The sequence below is a fragment of the Alosa pseudoharengus genome, unplaced genomic scaffold (assembly GCF_046254945.1).
Source record: "Alosa pseudoharengus isolate Yale_2024_CS ecotype anadromous, Long Island Sound unplaced genomic scaffold, YU_APseudo_1.1 YU_APseudo_1.1_scf_18, whole genome shotgun sequence".
NCBI classification, from domain to species: domain Eukaryota; kingdom Metazoa; phylum Chordata; class Actinopteri; order Clupeiformes; family Clupeidae; genus Alosa; species Alosa pseudoharengus.
In genome coordinates this window covers 36,515,017-36,538,749 of record NW_027468650.1, presented here as the reverse complement: position 1 = coordinate 36,538,749, position 23,733 = coordinate 36,515,017, and the positions used below count along the sequence as shown (strand labels likewise).

At 41.4% G+C, this 23,733-nt stretch overlaps 1 protein-coding gene across 3 annotated transcripts in view; it reads left to right on the top strand.

Annotated features, from left to right (window-relative positions):
- Positions 1-23,733, top strand: part of sugct (succinyl-CoA:glutarate-CoA transferase) — a 146,611-nt gene that overhangs the window by 30,299 nt on the left and 92,579 nt on the right. For all 3 annotated transcript variants that reach the window (XM_076291095.1, XM_076291094.1, XM_076291093.1), the window contains 6 exons: positions 21-94; positions 11,667-11,752; positions 11,884-11,934; positions 12,164-12,284; positions 23,023-23,114; positions 23,319-23,462. In XM_076291095.1, the coding sequence (XP_076147210.1) occupies positions 46-94; positions 11,667-11,752; positions 11,884-11,934; positions 12,164-12,284; positions 23,023-23,114; positions 23,319-23,462 (543 nt within the window). In that variant the 5' untranslated portion in view covers positions 21-45. The remainder of the gene's footprint in view (positions 1-20; positions 95-11,666; positions 11,753-11,883; positions 11,935-12,163; positions 12,285-23,022; positions 23,115-23,318; positions 23,463-23,733) is intronic.

The window sequence follows — 23,733 nt, the reverse complement described above, 5'->3', positions numbered from 1 at the left end:
TTAATATTGGTGATTTGCAGGGTATTAGCTGGACCATTTGCCACCATGATACTGGGTGACCTTGGGGCTGAAGTAATCAAAGTGGAGAGACCTGGTAAGTGAATTAGATTTTTTCTAGCCTGACATAGCCATAGTGTAACATTTATGCATTACACTACATTACATTACATTTACTGTAGCAGACACTTCTTGACCAAAGTGACTTGCATATGTGAGCTATATTACAAGGGATCACATTGTCCCCAGAGCAACTTCGGGTTAAGTGCCTTGCTCAAGGGCACAACGGTGGAAGCCGGGAATTGAACCGACAACTTTCAGGCTACTGCACGCTAGCCCACCTCCTTAACCACTACACTACCACCGCCCCATATAAACAGTTACAAACAGTTAAAAGCCATGTCTCGTTCTAGCCACAGCGTTTTTGTTGCAAACATAGGCTTAATCTAAGCGTGCTCAGATGACATGATAGACGCTGTTGCTCACCTGTCCATCATCGTAAAGCTCGATTTGATTGGTTCGCCAGATCTAGGGCGAGCATAGTTGCTCCACAACGGGGCCAGACCAAACTTCCCAACCTCAAATGTTGTGGGCGGGACTAAGTTGGGCTGGCACCCACGCTAGATTTTTTCAGGTGCTGTGTGCAAATCACTCTGCCCAAGTAGCAGTGCTTCACCTGAATGAGAACATAGTTCCAAGCAGGTGCGCTGCTAGATCATTTGGGCCATATGACAGATAATATATAGTATTATTGGGGGGGCTCTCTGGGGGCCCCCTGTCAGTGCTGGGCCCTTAGAATCGTCCTAACGATAAACGATTTTTGATGGTCACAAGTTTACTTCATTAGCCATTTAATTTTTTGATTATTAAAGAGTGTTTTTCATTTAAAGATTTGACTTCGTGCTTATTCAGTAGAGCATTTAGTGCTCTCCCCAATCCCAGACGTTCACATTGCATGTTTGTTTGTAATGGATGCAACCGCGAGATACGCGCTTGACGGCAATGAGTTAACAGACATGAACCAAGACATATAGCCCAGCAGCAATCTATCTAAAATAACACATACTTGAAGTACCATTCATGATATGTTGTCAAATATTGAAGTCGTGGGAAGTTTACATAATTTAAGCTGTAGGATGTTTAATTCGTCCCCCATGCTGTTTCATTTGTCCCAGCCAGGAGGGACGAATGAAACAAAACACACGTTCGACTACCCCATAGGCGCCGATGCGCTCGAGCGACGGAGCACCCACGGAAAATATCGAGCACCCACGTGTGCCAGCTTACAGTCCCAGCTAAATTTACATTAATTTAAAATCAAACATCGCAGTTGATGTTAAATTCAGCATCTCTCATAATGTGATTGGCTATGTTGCTGTCAATCCCCTACTCCATATCCTAACCACTAATGAGAGCGTCTCTCGTATGAAAATTCCTGACACTTCCCACCTGAAGAATTAACGCAAGGCCTTGTCGGGTCTTCAGCCCCGAATGTTTAAAATGTATATATCTGACAAAGCTTATTGTTTTGTGACACAGCTAAACACTGGTACCTCATAGAACGTCTATAACATAGCCTAGGTGGTCGCAACTCGCAAAAGTAAAGCAGATAGAAAGAACGCAAATCTAGCCTACAACACGCAGACAGCTTCATGCGCAGGGAGAGAGAGCGCGTGCACAGGTGTTTTATGATTGTTGGCTTCTGATGGTATCTTGCTAATTCACTGAAGAAAGACTTATGATTATGGATAGAAAGAACATTCTGAATAAAAAATATTAAACCCTACAGCAAGTAGCCTGCCTTGGTAGGGACGTTTGAATCATGTAAATCTGACATCAAATCAACTGAAACACTTCAAAATAAACGTTCAAATAAATCCCAGAGTTCGGTTTCGTTAAGGTTGCATTATTTACCTAATTTACATTGGACTGCATTGGATTACTTTTTTACTCGAAGGGACCGAAATCCTATTTTTAATCTATTTCCTAATGTTTCGGGCCTACCCGTGCGCGCCCTTTTCCTCCTCTCTCAGGTTTAAAGGGTAACCGTGACTGGTGGTCTATTTTAAGCAAAAGGATGAAGCAGAGGTTGGTGTGAAAAGGAAGAGGACTTTTATTTGGTCCAGTAAACAATACAAAAGGAGCCTACAAAAGTGTCAATAAACAATGCAAAAGTACAAATGGCAATAAATGGCAATAACAAGTGTCAACGACAATAATAAAATGTCCATAAGGCTAAAGGCTCTTAAATTTACAGCAGAGAGAATCCTTGGGATTGGGAAGTCTTGCGTGTTGTACGCAGTAATTCGTTGATCTTGTCAACACAGTCTTTCATTTCCTTCCTGTCCAGATCCTGTCCATTTTGGGTAGGCCTAGGAGTTGCGTGACCAACTTTTAAACATTTCTCGGGGGAGAAACCCCTGAATCCCCTCTTACATAGGACATTTCATGTCTGGGCTTAAGTCTCCAATGTGTTGAGCTCCTAGCAACGTGCCTGCCTAGTCCTACCATGCGCAATAGAGGGTGACAATTTTTCGGGACTCCCGCGGGTCACGGTATTCCCGCGGGTTTCCCGCAGTACGGGAGTAAATTTCACTGTTGGTAACGTGATTGGGACGGGACAGGAAATAATAAACGGGAGCTGGCGGGAAGCCAAAAATTAGGCTATTAACTTAAAAAAATGACAATGCAGTTAGTGCGCCCAAAGACGTGAGACATTTCGTTTTAGAAAAGATAACCAATTACAACCCACAATACGGTTTGTTGTTGATTGGTAGCCTATCAGAGCAAGACAAGCAGCTGCCCTGTTCACAATCAATCAGCTTCAGATAGGCCCTAAGGCAAATGGATGCAAAGAAACAGTTACAGGCGAAAGTGTCAGCAAAGGACAGCTCTATTTAATTGCACGAGCTGTCCGGGAAAGCGGATCTCGTTGAGTTTAATGTGTCATGCAATGTTGGGGCATGGCACCTCGACTATCGCATTCCTCAATATATTTAGCCTAAATATCGCATAACCTGGCGGAACGCAAAAAATAGTTTTGTTTACTCATAGCAACAACGTTGCTATGCTTCGCTGGTTTAACGTGATGAGAACGGTGCAAACTTAACTGATGGGATGAGATCTATGAAATGATTTAAGCATAGCCTACAGCAAAGTACTGTAAAATATGTAATTTTAATGTAGCCCAAAATGATCGGCTATTAAAGAAAAGTTAGACTATTATTAAAGTTAGACAAGGCTTTCTGCCCTACCAAAATGTAGCCTGGTCACCGCACGCAACTGTAGCCTGGTCACCGCACGCAACTGTAGCCTAACTTTCGGATAACTTTAGACATCAACATAGGGAGTGGGACGGGATTCGGGAGTCTTTCTCTCGGGATTTTGCGGGACAGAATTTTTTTGGGGGGGCTGTCACGTGATCGGGATATGACGGGAGTATTTGTGCGGGCTCGGGATGGGACGGGAGTGAAAATTGCTTCCCGTGTCACCCTCTAATGCGCAACAGCTCAATTTAATTGTAGATTCTGTGCAACATATGCATACTTTGCTATTGTTTCAACCATAGCCTGTCAAGAGAGTGGCGCCGGAACGATTTTAAGGCTATTTCGCATAGGCTACTCAATGGTGCTATTTCACACGCATTATAGCGACCCCCACTTACCGGGGTTAGGTGGAAGGTGTTAATAGACGATTGGCGTAGCCTACAGTGGACTAGGGCTGTCAAAATTGCTCAAAAATGACGTTTGAATTTTCCCTCTAAAATAAACACATGTATTCGAATATATTGGAATATCTAGGCTATATTATTTGCGCATTATGTCAGTGACGCGCATCATGTCATCTGTTTTTAACTTTTTGGAAACTTTTGAATTAACTGAAAGTAGATAAATATTTTTTGTTAGTTTTGGAAGTTTATTTTTAAGTAGCCTACAATGGCCAGTTACGACCAAGCCAAAATTACTCCTTTTGAAACAATGAGTGAGCAGGCCGCGTGTTTGTATGGTTATATTGCTTGACAGGGGGGATCCCAAGCACCAATCAGCCATAAGGCCACTTTGAGAACATTTCCTAATTCACCTGACACTGATATTCAACATGTTGAAAACTATTTCGGCATAGCCTATAAGCAGTTTAATTAAATGTAATGTTAGCTGTAAACAAACGGGCTACTTGGTGAGGCTTGGCCTCACAGATGGGCTTGTGCCTTAGATGGCAAGAAAAATCTTCACGATATAGGCCTATTAACTGACCGCCCGATTCACGTTGGCTGGGGGGGAGGGGGGCCATCAGACATGTGTGCCCAGGGGTCTATGAATTGTTAATCCGGCCCTGCCCCCACGAACGCAACTTTCCACCTCTGGGACAGCTTAAAAGAAGTCGAGAGGACTCCTAACTCACTAAGACCTATTCACAAACCTATTTTCAAAGTGATGCTTTGAAATCCTATGCGGCTACAGGAGCTTCTAATCGCGAAGAAGCAATTTTGCATTGAAGGCATAACTAACATGCAATAACGCCACCAACAACAACCAAAACTACATTGTCAACATGTAAATTAAATGTAACGTTATTGTGAATCAAATTAAAATGTTCTCCTCTTTGCAAACGTAGGCATAGGCATAGCCTAGTGACAGATTAATTTAATAATGTTACAAAGATACTGCATCAATCCGTATGTTTCATTAGGCTACTAGGCTATTTGTTTTGCCTTACTCTTGATTCATTTAGGCTAGGCCATTTTATTCAGTTATTCATCATCTTCCGTCCTTGTGTAGCGCACTCATTCTCAGACCTGTCACCTGTCACTCATCATCGTAAGGGAGGTGTTTGGAATCATTTCCGCATTACAATCATCAGCCAATCAAGCTGGTCACTTCAGTCAAGCTCGTGCATGAGTAATGACGTCATCCATAACAACGAAGACTCACTCTTAGTGAGGAGAAACTTCTAGCTAAAATCTTTTATTGCTATTTAGGAGTACTCCTAGTGGTAAGATAAAAGGCTTTGCGAATATGGCCCCTGGTGTCTAACCTAATGCATAGCCCATTTACACAAAATAATGGTCGAATATTACTGATGATCATTGTTATTTAAGAACATGCAGTGCGCGTACGGCACCAAAAACATCTTGCTCATAAAAAATCAGCATACCGCATATTGTGGCGGTCTGTTATTTAGCCTACTTACTGTAGTAGGCTGCGCAAACCACAGGCCTTTAGCCTATTTTGGGCAAGCCTGCATTCGAGCCAGGCCTTCTGTTGAAGAATTTTATATAAAGCCTGCGTTAACAGTAATCCTCCTACCCCCGCTACCACAGCTGTGGATAGTGTGGCATGCTCACGCGTTATGTCTCCTTCTTGCCAACTTGAAGGCCTATAGCGCAACCATTTACGTATTCATAAAATAACAACTTGCCAGATATGCCTTCATATCTTTGGGCTTCATTCAGCATTTTGTTCTTTCACTGGAAATGACTCTTCTACATTTGCCGCCTGATGCATCCTTTCTGTTTTTATTGTTTAGAAAACGTTTGACGTCTTGAGTTAATGCATTAAACATTGTTTGCTGGTAACCCGCCACAAATAGCCTACAGATTCTTGCATGCGTACATTCTCTATTCTCTCCAATATGTGCCCGTTCTATAGGCTGGCCAAGTGCGTAATTCTGCGGCATAAAGCATGTAGCCTATTTGTTTATTGTACAGAAAAATAAAAATAACCTGTCAAGCAGTCAATTGACTAGATTGCAGTCAAGAAGTAGGGCAAATTAATTTACGAAACCAAAACGTGGGTCATAGTTGTCTAAGCCTCTATTGCGTAGCCTGTTAAAAACATAAAAACATTGTTTTCTGCAGAAGCCTACCCTAGGCTACAGAGAACAGTTATTTCTCTAGAATAAGTTAGCGTTTGCGATTGACAACGTTGTGATTAGTAGGCTATAACACTGACTTTGCAAAGTTAACTTGAATGCATCAATTTTGAACAAAGTTGTGTAGGCTACACCACGCCCAACACTGACAATAACATAGACAGGAAATTTAGATATTTTTTCATTTTGTGGAGCGGCACCGGTAGGCTATCAAAAGCAGATTTCGATTTTCGTTACCACTGTGCAGCCAAGCCTTAAGCCATACCCAAGTAGCCTAAATCGAGGTAATGTTTAATTATGCATGATTTATTTTGTTATTGAATTCGTAGGCTGGGATTCCTCTCGGCAACAATTATGTTTAAAGGTAGCCTCCTGCTTTTTCAGAAGGGGCAGCAGGCAGGCTACTGACAGAGCGATGTACAGTGGCAGAGCGACGCACAGTGGCTGAAAGTGGTACTAAAGTTTCACGCAGCTTCACGCCGCGTAATGCGCGACTGAAGTGGCCATTTGAAAGTAATGCCCACTGTATGTCTGATTTTACATTGATATTTGTAGCCTGTATGTTGTAACTATACAAGTTACAACATGTAAATATGAAAATGTTGGAGTTGGAGTGATTTCTAAACTGCATTACCTGCAGGGGCAGGTATGTCTGCTGTGTGTGCGTTAATACACATTGGAGTCTCCTATGTATGCAGTTGTACTGCTCTTAGCCTGACCAACATGCAAAAACGCCTCGATGAAAGTGAAACCGGAGTTTTCCCACATATCCACTTTGTTTTCAGAACTAATTGTTTTCAGTGATACAACCTCTGTTTTTGTGTAAATGAAAGGCCAAACCGCATGGAAAAATATATGCATTTTTTTATGTGTAAACAGGGTCTTAGAAGCCATCTGTCTAGCTTCTAGCCACAGTGTTTTTGTTGCAAACAAAATCAACAGTTGCTCATCTGTCCATCATTTTACAAAGCCCAATTTGATTGGTTCAAACAGCTCTGGTTCGGGCATAATTGCTCCACAACAGAACAAGTCCAGACCGAACTTCCCGACCTCAAATGTTGTGGGCGGGGCTAAGTTCGGCTGGCACCCAGGCTAGTGTGAAAGTATGTGATCCCTTTGAACAGTTTGGAGTTTTCTGTTGTTTTATCATGATTTTCTTATTTTTAAAGTTTTTAAATATAGATAGATAGTGTGAAGGCCGGACCAGCCGCCAGGAAACTGAAACTGAAAAGAAAAACATCAACTTTTTTTTCAAAGCTCAAAAATTCAAAATTTCTAGGTCGTTTCACATTAAGATATGTCAATGAGTGATAGATAAGAGGTTATTATGACCGCCGCGCAGCGAAGCGGCGGTCATATAGGTTTAGTCAGATTTTTTTTTTTTTTCGCATGCCCAAATTTCCGTCAATGATTCCCGGGACACTGAAAGACCGGGGTACATGAAACTTGGTGGGCATGTAACCCCACATGGATAGCATGGAACCATCGTTTTGATCTGTAGCCCCCCCGCTGGACTGGACACCCCGAAAGGAGGGTAGGGCAGACACAGTTTTCTGTGAATACCTCGAGAACCGTAGGGTTTAGGAGGACCTTTTTTTTTTGTATGTTGATCTCAAGGGGCCATGTCAACCCATTCCATAACCACTCATTTCATGTATAGCGCCACCTAGTTAAACACAAAAAAGTAAAAATGAGGTGTTGTAATCGCAGGTATCTGTGACCTAACATAGTCAAAACTGGAAGAAATTGGAAGTGTAGGACCATTATGACACCCTCTGTATGCACGCCAAGTTTCGTGGAATTCCGTTCATGGGGGGCCACACAATAAATTAATTTATGTTACTATACACCAACTGGCCTGTAGGTGGCCGGAGACAGTTTTCTGTGAATATCTCGAGAACCGTAGGGCCTAGGAGGTCCACCTTTTTTATGTATGTTGGTCTTAAGGGGGCATGTCAACCCATCCCATTACCACTTATTTCATGTATAGCGCCACCTAGTTAAAAATTAAAAAGCAAAAAATTAGGTGTTTTCATCACAATATCTCTGGCTGACATGGTCAAAACTGCACGAAATTAAAAGTGTAGGATCATTATGACACCCTCCGAATGCATGCCAAGTTTTGTGTACTTTCATTCATAGGGGGCCTTTCAATAAAATAATGTATGTTCACATTTAGTGACGTACACCAACAAGGATTCCCGGGACACTGAAAGACCGGGGTACACAAAACTTGGTGGGCATGTAACCCCACGTGGATAGCATGGAACCGTCGTTTTTCGTTTTGATCTGTTGCCCCCCCGCTGGACTGGACCCCCCGAAAGGAGGGTAGGGCAGACACAGTTCTCTGTGAATATCTTGAGAACTGTAGGGACTAGGATGACCATTTTTTTCCGTATGTTTGCCTCCAGGGGTCATGTTAACCCATTTCATGTGCACACATGTGCACAAACAGATACACACACACACACACATACATTCACAGTAATCTTTAATCTTCTCTAATCAGCAGTGACCTTGAAGACATGAAAATGCTTTGGGGTGTCTGAACTGGTTCAAAGCAGCATTCTCAGTTAGAGAACAGTATTCTCAGCAGTGCAGTTCATGCAGCTGCAAAAGCACATGTGTCAAGATATGTCTTGCTTTGTCTGGGAATCGTTAATGTATTAGTAGTCAGGATGCCATTCATCTGCCCGCACATGCCCACCATAGACAGTCTGTTCGGGATGAGGGTTGGGGTAAATTACATGTGGGACAGCAGGGCCTCTGGACAGTGGGGGCTGAAAAGTTGCCTGGACAGGAATAGTAGTCATGGTAACTCTGAGTGTGATGGTTGGTTGGAACGGACGCTGTTTCCACAGGTCCTACATTTCTCCCTTGTGGACGCCCGCGGCGTCCCTGTTTATCTTTGGATCTGTTTCCCCTAGAGTTTGCACATCTTGGTATCTTATTCTCACCTAGACAAGGGGAAAAGTGCTGTGAGAATCATGTTCTTTGATTTCTCAAGTGCTTTTAACACCATCCAAGCCCTCAGACTGGGAGACAAGCTCTTGCAGATGGGTGTGGACGCTCACCTGGTAACCTGGATTACAGATTACCTGACCGAGCGACCACAGTTCGTCAGACTGAAGAACTGTCTCTCTGACACTGTGATCAGCAGCACCGGTGCCCCACAGGAAACTGTGCTCTCTCCAGTCCTGTTCACCCTGTACACATTTGACTTCTGCTACAACACCGAGTCATGCCACATGCAGAAGTTTATCTGACAATACTGCAATTGTGGGGTGTATCAGGGACGAGCAAGCGGAGGAGTACAGGAGCCTGGTGGAGGACTTTGTGCAATGGTGCAAACTCAATCACCTCAACACTTCAAAGACCAAGGAGATGGTGGTGGATTTCCGCAGGTCTAAGCCCGCTCTGCTACCAGTCTCCATTGATGGGGTCAATGTGGAGGGGGTAAGCACCTAGAAGTATCTGGGTCTCCACCTGGACAATAAACTGGACTGGTCAGCCAATACTGAAGCACTCTACAAGAAAGGGCAGAGCAGGCTGTACTTCCTGAGGAGGCTGCGGTCCTTCAATGTGTGCAGCAAGCTCCTCAGGATGTTCTACCAGTCTGTTGTTGCCAGCGTCCTCTTCTATGCAGTGATATGCTGGGGAGGAAGCACAAAGAAGAAGGATGCTGGGCGACTTGACAGGCTGGTAAGGATTGCTGGCTCTGTAGTGGGAGCTGAACTGGAGTGCATCACTTCAATATCTGACAAAAGAACCCTGAACAAACTGATCAACATTTTGGACAATTAGTGTCATCCACTCCACAGCACTATTACAAAGCAGAAGAGCTGGAGACTTCGCTCACTGCCTTGCACAACAGACAGACTGAGGAAGTCATTTGTCCCCAGGGCCATTGAACTGTTCAATGCTGCACTTAAGGAAGAGGAGAGATAGACTTCTCCACATAGTCTGTCTGCCTTTCCACCCTCTCCATGTTTGTTTACTGTCTGTCCACTAGCCACTTTTTACCACTGTCTTACTGATTCACTGTTGGTGTGCTATATTAGCACATATGCATAACCCTTCCCTCCATCCCACAGCCGGATTGTGGCCACACTTATACCTTTACTTAATGCTTTATAATCAATGCTTGTATAATGGCTGTAAGTAACCCTATTACGTCAACCCATTCTTGCACTGACATAGTTTTTTTAGGTTTTTTTTATATTACCTTACCTTGCCTACTCCCTTATATGTCCATATTTATTTTATGCTGGTCTCTAGACTTTATTCTTGCACTCTTGCACTGTTGCACTGTTGGACTTACTCATTTGCACCATCACCATGACACTCACTCTCACAGAGCACCTTACCTTACTATGCACAGAGAATCACAGGCTCAGTCCCTGCCTCAGTCATTGCAAGCTTGCTTAATCTGCCTGCCTCAGTCATTGCAAGCATGCTTAATCACCCCTAAGCACACTATGTGGATACTGTTTTAGACTTGATTTATATTTAGTGTTATTTAGTGTAATTTGTATTTTTGTATATTCTTTATCTTCTACTGTTCTTATTTTTTAGTTGTGTTTTTTTATATTACTAGTGCCATGTCCGTTCAAACATGCTATTCCTGTATCCCAATTACATGCCTGCAGGTAGGCCTGATTTAAGAATAGGATGATAGGGAAAAACATAATTCCAGGTAAGCATTCAATAATGAATAGGCCTACAGATAATATAATAATATAATAAATGTGAAGTGAGCAAAATTTAAGCATGGCTGCATGTGACATTTTTTACAAATCAAAATGACATAATCCTAACCGCTGTTTTGAGTCAAGGCTATATGCTTAGCCTATTGAATAACTTGAAGATAGAGAAAACGAACCATTTTGGAATGGTTTGATGCGTGGAATGATGCATCATATGAAATTTGTAACGGTGTGACTCAAAAATAGTCTCTGGTGGCCTATAATTGACATCACACTCTGTCTGCCACTTGTCGCTGGTTAGACTATGCTTTGCATGTGTGGCATTCTGAGACGTTCTTTAATTCGGGCCATTATCGCTCGTTTCAATTTAGGACCTTGCAGTTGGAATTGTCGTTTGCTTATTCAAAGTCTAAAGACAGTTCAAAGTAGCCTGGGCTATTCATATAAGTGACATCACACTCTGTCTGCCACTCGTTGCTTGTCGCTGGTTATGCTTTGCATGTGTGGCATTCTGAGACGTTCTTTAATTCGGGACCATTATCGCTTGTTTCAATTTAGGACCTTGCAGTTGGAATTGTCGTTTGCTTATTCAAAGTCTAAAGACAGTCCAAGTAGCCTGGGCTATTCGAAGTGTCCGTTTATTGCACATCCTTTTTTATGTCATTTTGAAGAGCCACTGCATACCTGTTTGTGTTGGTGTGTTGTTGCAAAATCCGCCAAGTTTGAAATCAGTCTGACAAATGGTCAGCGAGATATGCGTGCCACAGACACACAGACACACACACAGACGCTTCTTGTTTTATAGATAGATATACTTTTATTACTTTTTCTGCTGTTAGTGAATGTTGTGTGTATTGTCTGTATGCTACTGAGACCTTGAATTTCCCGTTGGGGATCAATAAAGTATCTATCTATCTATCTACCTATCTACCTACCTACCTACCTACCTACCTACCTATCTATCTATCTATCTATCTATCTATCTATCTATCTATCTATCTATCTATCTATCTATCTATCTATCTATCTATCTATCTATCTATCTATCTATCTATCTATCTATCTATCTATCTCTATTGCTTTTTGTAATAGGCACAGGAGATGACACCAGAGCTTGGGGACCTCCATTTGTTGGAAACGAGAGTGCATATTTCATTAGTGTCAACAGAAATAAAAAGGTACATACTTTCTATTTCTGTGTTGGTTTTTATTTAGATACACTTAAATGACAGTACAATACATAACTGTTGGCTAAATGTTATATCTTATCTAAGTAATCAAAATGTAAATAGCCATTTTTTCTTAACAGAGTATTGCTGTCAATCTCAAAGATCCTAGAGGAGCCAGGATTATAAAAGAGGTACAGAAGCATTATGATACATATGAACAATTTTGACACATCATGCAACTATTTTGTAGGGCTCTGTATAGTAAATGAAATTTTCAGTTGGAATGTCGACCACAAAAAAATGGCTGAATCACTACATAGTGCACTTGTGAACATTTTGAACACAGCTATTGTCTTACACTTCATAACTTACTGTATGTATGACTGGAGAAATGTTATCTTTTTTGTCGTGATTTCAAAGTTGGCAGAGGTATGTGATGTCCTTGTGGAGAACTACCTGCCCAGAAAATTGAATGAGATGGGTCTTGGCTATCAGGATTTATCCACAGTGGCACCCAGACTGATCTACTGTTCAATATCTGGTAAAGTTTTCTTGCATCACAACATTGCAAGTATGAATAATAAGTCAAATAATTTTGCAAACAGTATTAAATTAAATCAGCCTTAATGGTGCTACAGTCAGAATTATGGTTGGATAGAAAAATTAGATTAAATGAGCTGTTATGTTTTCTTCCACGACATGACTGTTTCTATTTCATTCTGTCCCTGTACGGATTCTGAGTGTATCTTTGTGAGACTGTCTTTAGAGAGGTAATATTATGTTCTTGCCATGTTTCTGCATGGCATGTTTCTGGATTGCCAGGTTGGCACTAATCAGGGTCATTCTACCAAAAGCATGGAAACTAGCCATTAGTTCTAATTTTACCTGGCTTATCTTAATTGGTTAGCATGGATATCATGGATTTGTTTACTACTGTTAAGCGGATGATAGTCAACTTTAGATGTATATTTCTGCAAGCCTGTCACAATGCATTATGTACAACATTATGTACAGTACATCTACAAAAAGTTTCAGCGGTCACAAATTTCATCCGATTTTCACAGAATTTGGCAGAGATTATCTTCAGACCGAGCTGCAGAAACAATACTTGTCAGATTTTTTCAATTTGAAGTTTATTCATCAGTGACAGTCAATCAAATATGGCGACGAAGCCGCCAAACAGGAAGTCGACTAAATATGTCCTCTAGGGGCGTTGTAACAAAGTAAATGAGCTTATTTCTCAGCCGTTCTTTATCCAATTGCCATCAAACTTGCTGTGAGGTGCTTGCTCATGCCATGGCAATGCCATTCCTGCTATAGCGCACTGCTAGGCCCCCACATTGCTGCTTGCAGCTATATTTACTTAATTGAGCTTATATCTCAGCCGTTCTTTATCCAATTGTCATCAAAGTTGATGTGCGTGCTTGCTCATGCCATGGCAGTGCCATTCCTGCTAGGCCCCCACATTGCTGCTTGCAGCTATATTTGTTCTTCTTAAAGGAACACGCCACCCAATGTCAGTAGTAATATATGTTCTTACCTTAACTTTCACGAGTTGAGTCATACCTCTCCCGTGTCGGTAGGTGCACTCAAACGCTCTGACGCGCGGCGCTCAGACATAGCCATAGAGGGAGGAAGACAACAGTAAACAAACACATCCACGTTTTCCCTACTTAAATACAGTTGCACAAGTAGTTGATAAAAATGTGTAAGGTCACACAAAATGAAACGTGGCGATTTTCCAAGCGAATAAACAGGAGAGCTAAAATGTGTGGCGCAATAGCACTTGTGAGTACTTTGACGTTAGCGTAGTAAGTAAGGGATAATGTATAGAACGCCGGTCATTATGGGGAAAATAAGTCCCGACAGGGTGAACCGGGCGGAGGGGTCTTGTTTCGCCCTGAAGGGACTTATTTTCCCATAATGACCGACGTTCTATACATTATCCCGCTTATTATACGGCTACTTGCCAAAACGAAAAAATAAACTGCACGATATGTCTCTTTACACTTATTTGTTACTGTTTCGTCGTGGCTTTTGCTGAGAAACAAATAGTTCGCAACACACGCTGAACTTGAATCAAACATTCTTTAGAACAGAGCTGATCAACCGTCTGCTTTCACTTTTGAATGAAGTTCCAATGCAAGAAGTGACCGGAATACTTGTGGAGTGATATGATCAGTAGCACAAAACCCTTCTATTTTACCGTAGAACGTTGGGAAATCCCATTCAAGTCAATGGAGCGTTCTACTAGCATTGTGAAGAGCCGTATAATAATATCACCTAATTGTAGAATCTATCCACCACAGAGTTTAGAATCCATGCTTGATCGACCCCTCAGCCTCCCCCTCCCCTCTGAGCGAGAGAGAGAGGCACACAAACTAGAGATGCGCGGATGGGCTATTATTTCAACCGTAACTGCATAGCAAAACTTATCCATCCGCCATCCATCCGCATCAATGACCAATTTTCAAAACTGCACCCGCCCGCCATCCGCTGGTTGTTTTAATGTATATGGGTGATGCGGCGCTGCAGACGTGAGGCTAGAAAGCTCTTGCCTGTTCTAGAAAGACTGATCCAATGCAGCAAATATATTAAAAGGCTAAAATCCTACATTGGCTATGTTGTAGCCTATCCCCAGAATATCAGCAGCAAACTCAGTCTCTGTCTCGCAAAACAGTCTCCAAATAAAACGCACATCGGCCTGTAGCCTACAATTTTATCATTGTAATAAAAAAACGCAGTTTTTTGCAATTTTTTGCGTTTTTGCTCCTGCTCCAAGACCTTTTGAGGTATCGCTACCGGTCCAACTCTGGAACGTCCGGCCGGAACCGGTGTAGTATGGATATTGAAAATGACGTCACTGACCCTTGTGGTTCTTCCGCCATATTGGATTGAATAGAAAGCGAAACTAAAATTTCACAGGTCACAAATTTGGTCCAAACGTCACAAAACTTGACGTACATGATCCTTGGACCAAGCCTCACAAAAGTTACAGGAAGGATTTTTGATTTTCTGAAGCCTTTGCCCGTCACAGCCAAACGAAATCTGTGGCGTAGCCACGAAACAGGAAGTTAGGTATTATCTCAGGAACGCTGTCACGTATCGAAACCAAACTTTGTACATGAACTCGGGACTCCAATGTGAGGATGCACAAGATCAGAAAAAAAAATATTATATAAAATGTTAGCCCAATTATCTATGGCTTTATCCCTGCAAGTCCAGTGGGTCTGTCTCACCATCAATCCCATGCAGGTCAGCTGTACACAGCATCATCTCAGCCTTGCCACGCACCTCAATTCAGTATCATGTCATGGGATAGTATGGACTTACAGATATATACAGCTAGGAACCATGAGATATATATGCCAATAATACTCTGCAGTGCACTGTAACAAATGCTTAATTGTCATGATATGAGAGCATTATTCTAAATTTTACAAGTACAAAAGTTGATTGGAGAGTATTATTCAAATGTGTACATGTACAAAAGTATGCAAATTAATATATTTACGGAAGGTTATGTGTTATTGTGTTGTTTTGTGGTGTTTAAAGACTTGCAATGCATTCTGGGAAGGCAGCGGCCATTTCACACTTTTAATGTCAATGCATTTAGACACTAGGTGGCACTGTTGTATTACATTTCACAGAGGACTAACGTGAGAAGGCACATTGTTTTGTTTCTGGTGTAATGAGTTTGCATCGTGGCTGTTCATGACTACAATATCAGTAGCCTACCACAGGAATACAGTTTGTGAAGGTGTGCGTTGATGAACCAAGTAAGTTAGCCGTGAACCTTTAAATTACGTACCGGTTGTACTTGAATGAAGAGTTTAATGAATGCCAACGAGGGAATGAATGTTAGCATACGTTTACTTTGTTTTTAGCCTGTTATGGGAGGCTAAGTCTGCCAACAAACTTTTGTCTTTAGTTTCCACTATGTATTTGATATCGAGTATGATTGTCAGTATAGCGGTAAATATTTGATATCACAGTTATGGTTTATTTAGTATATTTCTATGCATGTTAATGTCATTAAGAAAACTATCTCCTGATGTTAGTGGGCATTTGACTCGAGGCTGTCCCCCTACGTTGTTACCAGTGATAACAAGTGCATGCATCACGCAAACGTCTCTAATCAGGCCTCTTTGTCATAAAATTCATTACAAGATTGACCGTCATACTGTTGCACTCCACCAAGCAAAACAAAACTATGGAGGTAGTCCTTTCGCGTTACCCGTGGCTAGAATAGATTATGCCTGTATCCGAATCTAGCAAGCATTTTCATGGCCCACTGTTGCAATAAAGCAGGAAGGCTAGTCCAGTGGTCAAAATTACACGATTACATATAAGGATGTGCGAGTAATACGAGTGATTTTTATCGATGGATAGCCGCCTCATGTGATCAATTTTTTAGGGATTAAATATCTAAAATTGTATTAGGCATATTTGTAATGGAAATGACTGACACATAGGCTAAACCAATATAAGTGATAGGCGATTTAACCATAAGCAATGACCAACAGTGAACCCGCGCACAAAACAACTTTAAGAAAAACTTAGATTGGTGCAGCTACTTTCATCCAAACAAAAACTTTTCAAAGACAGCAATAACTGGCACTTGCCTGCCTAATGTATTTCTTTTGGTTTTTTTTTTGTTTTGTTTTGTTTTATTGACTCTGCACCTCTGCTTTTTAATCATAAGCAATGGCCTCAAGTGGTGTTATGGCCTCAGCCAAGGGTCCCTTGAGCTGAAAAAGGTTGAAGGCCCCTGTACTGCATTATGGCAAAGAAATGTGAGCTTCACACAAGCATTAATGCTAGCAAAGTGCATTGTTATGTAATTTATAATGGTCAATTAATGGAAATATAATTTCTTGTTTATTCTCATTTCAAACCACACACATCCTATTGTGGCTATTATAGATGTGTTCATGAGTATCCAGCTACATTTAATGAGTTAAGTGAAATATATTCACACACACACACAACACTGGATGTGGTGGACATTCCTTTATTCTGAGATACATCAATAGGCTCTCAAAACAATTCCAAACAGACATATAAGGTGCTTATAGCGCAGGCCCATATAGATTATTTGTCAAATAAACCAGTAAAACAGTATTAGGGGATGGAATATATAACATCAGTGTTTCCGATACATTGACTAATGTGTGGCAGGCCGCCACACAATAATGTTCTAGGGTCATTTCAAGTCAATTGAACCAGGGCCCACGCACTTAGGTCTCTCAAAATTCTGAAAAAATTACCAGGTTTACCTATGTTATCCAGGAGACACACTGTAAAATTACTCTTATGTAAAATCTATACTTTCCAAGATACAGCCTATTTTACAGGGGGAGGGGGGTGTCGATTTTGGTCGGCCTCTTTTTTTTGTCAAAGTTCACAAGCCCACAGCGCAATAACTAAACCATCCAAGGCTCAAATTTTGTGATTTGTATTATTTATAAATACATAAATAAGAATAGTATGTAGCAAAATCGTCACGCTTGGTCTGGATGATCCTGCATGGTCATAGTTGTCCCTCAAAGTTGATCAAAATTGTATTGGATTTTTTTATCTGGGCTCTGTTTAGGCCTTCAGAAGACATATTTGTACTCAACATAGGCTCTTGATTTATTTTCCTTACTGAGATAAGTAGAAACACTCTCACAAAAAGCAATGAACAGAAAATAAATCCCTTCAGGGTCTGAACAGCAGACCTCACAAGTCTGATCCATGATCCCTTCTTTTTAAAAATTGACATCAATATGTTTTGTGTAGAGTTACCACAGTGCCACCTGTGGTTGTATAGAGTAACCTGTGGTAGCTCTATACAAAACATATTTATCTCAATGGTGCATTTTGCCCATGTTCAGGGTGGAAAGTGAAAAAGAAAGATTTGCATAAGACAAGTCAAATTGGTGTTTTTAAAAAGAAAGGCTCATGGAGAATAAAGAAAACTAGACTGCATTTCCGGCGGGAACTGCAAAAGTGTGCTTGCCCTGGTCCGGTCACCAACGTGAGCAGACAGTGGCATACGCTATGCTGAACCTGGCTTGATCCAAGCATTCTAACAGTGCCTTTCAGTGTTGGAGCAGTGGCAATACCTCAAAAGCTCTATTCAACTATTGCCTTGCGGGGTGAATGCGGTTCGTTGGCTTTTACCTGTGGCCTGCCTTCGAATTTAGCTTCTATGACTAAAATCAAATCAATAAAATAAAACAACAGCAGTGATTGGCTGAAAAAATAAATAATGTCACGCGTCTTGCACCTCTCAAACTGGGCTATCAGGTAACCTAGAGAAAAATTTGAAATTATGAAATATGACTAAGGCATTAAAATGCTGCTTGTTTGTCAGGATACTTTTTCACTGATTTATTTTAAAAATATGAGCTATGAGTGTAAATGTTATATATTCCATCCCCTAATTCTGTTTTACTAGTTTATTTGACAAATAATCTATATGGATTTGGAACATACGGATTGATGTAGTATCTTTGTAACATTATTAAATTAATCTGTCACTATGCCTATGCCTACGTTTGCAAAAGAGAACATTTTAATTTGATTCACAATAATGTTACATTTAATTTACATGTTGATAATGAGTAGCCTAGTTTTGGTTGTTGTTGGTGGCGTTATTGCATGTTAGTTATGCCTACAATGCCAAATTGCTTCCTCACGATTGGAAGCTCCTGTAGCCGCATAGGATTTCAAAACATGGCGAAATGCCACAAAAACCGGTTTGTGAATAGGTCTGTGAGTTAGGAGTCCTCTCGACTTCTTTTAAGCTGTCACAGAGGTGGGAAGGTGTGATTTGTTGGGGACAGGGCCGGATTAACTGGGCACAAATGTCTGGGCGGTCAGTTAATAGGCCTATATCGTGAAGATTTTTCTTACCATCTAAGGCACGAGCGCATCTGCCTCACCAAGTAGCCCGTTTCTTTACAACTAACATTACATTTAATTAAACCTCTTATAGGCTATGCCGAAATATTCAACATTTTGAATATTAGTGTCGGGTGAATTAGGAAATGTTCTCAAAGTAGCCTTATGGCTGAAAGCTGCTTGGGATCCCCCCTGTCATGCAATATAACCATACAAACACGCAGCCTGCACTCATTGTTTCAAAAGGAGTAATTTTGGCTTTGTCGGAACTGAAAAGCTTTGGACGGCACGGCAGGGCACGCCCAATGAAAATAAATTAACGCAACACAACACAGACCCCGCTTCTCTCGCGTCAGTCACTGAAATGAACGCAACACAGAACCCGCTTCTCTCGCGGCAGTCACTGACAGTAGCCTACAATAAATGCATGGGGAAAAACACTTGCCCATGACAAAGACATCGTAAAAAACTGAAAGTTAATATTTTGTCACTAGCAACATACATCTGTCCTTTGTCAAATGCAGTTGCATGTATAGCTCTGAACAAAACCGTTCAAGAGTTATTTAAGGAGAAGTCGAACATGTGTTTTGTTTCAATCGTCCCTCCTGGCTGGGACAAATGAAACAGCATGGGGGACGAATGAAACATCCTACAGCTTAAATTATGTAAACTTCCCACGACTTCAATATTTGACAACATATCATGAATGGTACTTCAAATATGTGTTATTTTAGATAGATTGCTGCTGGGCTATATGTCTTGGTTCATGTCTGTTAACAACTCATTGCCGTCAAGCGCGTATCTCGTGGTTGCATCCATTACAAACAAACATGCAATGTGAACGTCTGGGATTGGGGAGAGCACTAATTGCTCTACTGAATAAGCACAAAGTCAAACCTTTAAATGAAAAACACTCTTTAATAATCAACAAAAAAAAAAACGCTAATGAAGTAAACTTGTGACCATCAAAAATCGTTTATCGCCTGTAACTCCGTGATAACAGGACGTAACAGGAAGGCATTTGGTTGAACAACGGAGGTTAATATGCTGTATATTTTGTCCAAATGATGTCTGTCTATCATCGTTGCACTCGGAGAAAACCGGAATGTTTCATTTGTCCTGCGTTTCTTCTACGGCTGCAAATGGGATTCACTCGCAGTTAACCAAATATTTTTTTATTAGGGCAGGGCAGGCATATTTATGGCTATTAAATTATTTCTAAACCAGTCTGCTAAAGTCTGTAGTGAAGTCTGTGTAGGGTTTTCCAGGCTCCATTTCTTTTTACGAGACACCCTGCTCACAAGAAACATCTGCCGGTTGTTTGGGTTGTTGCAACGTCGGTGCAGCGTCACTGGAAAAATACTAATTAAAGTCGTGTGATTCCGCGCGCGGACCGCGAGGGAAGCTGGCCAAATCGAAGCAATGCCCGCTTTCATTCAATAAAAAATATGCAGTTCAATAAATATGTATAAAAATAGATATTTTCCCAGGTAGTAGGCTATTTACACAGTCTCAGTCCATACACCACAGCAGAGAGAACGTCACTTCAATGAGCTAAGTCCAACCGTTACACTCCCACACAAGCAGGGGAGACAATTCCTCTGGTGAGAAGTGAAAGACCCGCCCATTGCTTCCGCCAGTAGAACAGCTGATAGGGTAAAAACATGACGATGTTAGGGAACTCAGACCTTTCCAAGGCCAAATGTAGCTATTGCAACAATTCTGAAGTGAACCCAAAAATATTTTGAGTTGCTCAGTGATGGGTGTTTAATTTGCTTATTTTCTATGCACATAGACCTTTATTCTTGATTATTAGTGCGCAAACAAGTGAGACCTACGCTTTCGGACAGACATAGCACACCTACTGCTGAGACCCGCCCCTTTAGTTGGGATATGTAATCATTGCAGCCTCAGTAGTCACGAGAAGAGCAGAAAGACATAACATCAGGGATAGATGTATTTCTTCACAGAAGAAATATAAAATAATAATGAGACTCACGGTCCGGATTGACTGTCCGGCAGGTACTTTGTAGAATAAGAAAAAGTGCATCAGTGAGTGCCGTTTTTATACAAGTGTCAGTTCTAGTCAGGTGATAAGTGCTAGAATTAGCAAGGCTAGTTGTAAGTAGTACTACAAGAAGATATATTCTCTGAAGAGATGGGTCTTTAGGGAGTTTTTTGAAGATGGAGAGGGATGTCCCTTCTCTAGTAAGAACCGGTAGCGCATTCCACCAACGAGGAACAATAGATGAGAAAAGTTTGGATTGGTCTGTGCATACCAGTGGCAGAGCTAGACGTCATTTGTCTGAGGAGCGCAACGGTCGGGAAGTAGCTTATGCCTGTATGAGGGCATTCAAGTAGGTGGGAGCAGAACCAGAGACTACTTTGTAGGGAAGCATTAGAGACTTGAATTTGATGCGAGCGGCCATGGGTAGCCAGTGTAGCTGGATGAGCAGCGGGGTAACATGTGCCCGTTTGGGTTGGTTGTAGACCAGGCGACCCGCCGCGTTCTGAATAATCTGATAGGGTTTCACTGTGCAGGCTGGGAGACCTGTCAGGAGGGCGTTACAGTAGTCAAGTCGTGAGATGACTATGGCCTGTACCAGGAGTTGGGTAGCATATTGAGTCAGGTAAGTCCTGATTTTCCATATGTTGTAGAGTGCGAAACGGCACGATTGGGCGATCGAGGCAACATGATCAGAGAAGGTTAATTGGTTGTCAAGCATGACTCCCAAATTTTTTTGCAGCCCTGATACAGTAGGTGCAACAGACAGGGTGTCAATTTTTATGATTTTGATGTGATGATGTATAATAGGTTTAGTTGGGAGGACCAGCAGTTTGATTTTTCAGAGGTTTAGCTGGAGGTGGTGTGCCTTCATCCATGTAGATATGTCTGAGTGGCAATCAGAGATCTGTGCTGAGACCAAGGGGTCATCAGGTGGAAAGGACAGATAGAGCTGTTTGTCGTCTGCATAGCAGTGGTATGAGAACCCGTGCAAATGGATAATCTGATCACCATGAGGTGATGGTGCAGTTCTGAGTGAGGATCAAATCAAGCTCTTTGCCAACTTTGTGAGTACATGTAGATGCTAGCCAAAGCAATCTGAGTATTGCACAACCTCCCTGAAACAATAACAAACTGACCATTTGAGTCAGCTACAATGTTTTCTGCTTCAAATGGAATATTATCATGGGTCAAGACATTAGCACCCCTGGCTCTCGCACTAAACTTTCAGTGATATAACTGACTGAACCTGCCCCTTTTAATGCGCTGAATCTCACCACTATGTAAATGTGTCTCCTGCAGGAACACTATGTCTCCTCTCAGATCTTGTCATTGAAGATACAGTATGTCATAATCTTATTTACTTTTTTATTTACTGTATTCTGATTTGCCCCCTTGACATTCCAAGATATGAAACGAATATTGTTCATAAAGTAAATAATCATTGTAGAATGTGGGATTGTAGAATGCAATAATTTGGGGTATTGACCCCAAAGTAAAAAAACACACACACACACAAAACAATAACAACAACAAAAACAAAAGAGAGAGAGAGAGCGACAACAAAAATAGGATGACCCATCCCACCCAACCACCCACACCCACCCACGAAAAACCCACATGCAGCATCTGATATACACTTTGAACAAAAGGGGCATGTTGCTGCCAAACGCTCATCAAAAATCTCCCAGGGCAGAGAGTCTTTCCTTTCGCTATATTCCCCGCCCCGCCCCGTAATTAGAAAACAAACATTAGAAAAATTGACTCATAGAAGCACCACTGAACGGTAGTGTCTGCTGTTCTGTGCACTGGCACCATCTCTGGAGGGTTTTGGGGTTTTATGCACCCCCAATATTAAAGTTTGGGATGCAAAAATCCCTCAATAATAAAACAAGTTGAAGCAGCATGATTCTGTTGTCAGCCAGTGCTGGACAAGCTACCACTTGTCACTTGTCCCTATTGAAACTGTGTGTCAAGTATATTTTCTATATAGTTGTATTTTTCTACAGAGTGTTGTCATACAGGATATATTTTGTTTATATGCAATGCATTATTCTAAATATTTATTCACTATTGTGGTGTTAGACGGTATATGTATCAATGTATTGTGAACCCCTGTGTATACTGTACAGGTCAGGTGACCTATGACCTATTTAAAATGGTGATGGTCTTTGTTTGTACAAGTCTGATGAAGAGCCGACGTGCTCGAAACATCACTTTGGGGATCGAACTCCAATAAATCAAAGCAAACTGAGAGCAAGTGTGCAGACCTTCTTTCTTACTTTGGATCTTTGACTTTTGGATGTGCACACTTTCCCAGACTAAATACAGCCCCTATTGTACAGCAATATTTTCTTGTCATTGTGTATGTTGTACTTTTAAGGGTATGGACAGACTGGGCCTCAGTCACACAAGCCAGGCTATGACTCCATTGCATCTGCTATATCTGGCATGATGCATATCACAGGGCCTGAGGTGAGGTTACGTCTGCATCTGAAGTTGCATCTTAAGTGACTGTGTATTAAGATACTTTTTGTAATTACTGTTATGTAATGACTGTTCCTCTGTGCAAATTTTACATTTCAAAGAATGCTTTTTATTACATTTTTGGTGTGATTTTAGTGAAATTAGGGGCCAACTAATTTTTAATATGCTACGGCTGAGCACTGCTTCTTGTAGCATGGTGATCCTGTGCGGCCAGGGGTGGCGATGACTGACCTTGCCACAGGCCTCTACGCACATGGTGCAATACTGGCAGCTTTACTACAAAGGCAGAAGACAGGCAAAGGCTTACACATTGACTGTAACCTGCTTTCCTCTCAGGTAAGATGTATTGGGATTTTACTACATACTGTATTCAGATGTATTTTCCATATACATCAGCTATACACTCTTATTTTATTTAATTTTTTTTAATTTTCATGCTTTATTCCCTGTTTTTTTCAGACAGTAGAGAGATAAAAATGAAATTGGAAAACAGAGATACATGGCACAAGGGGAATAACTCAGTGTAGCCATGGTACATATTTCTTTGGTAACACTTTGCTATCGACATAAGAGTGACATGACACTTTCATGACACATGAACCCTAAC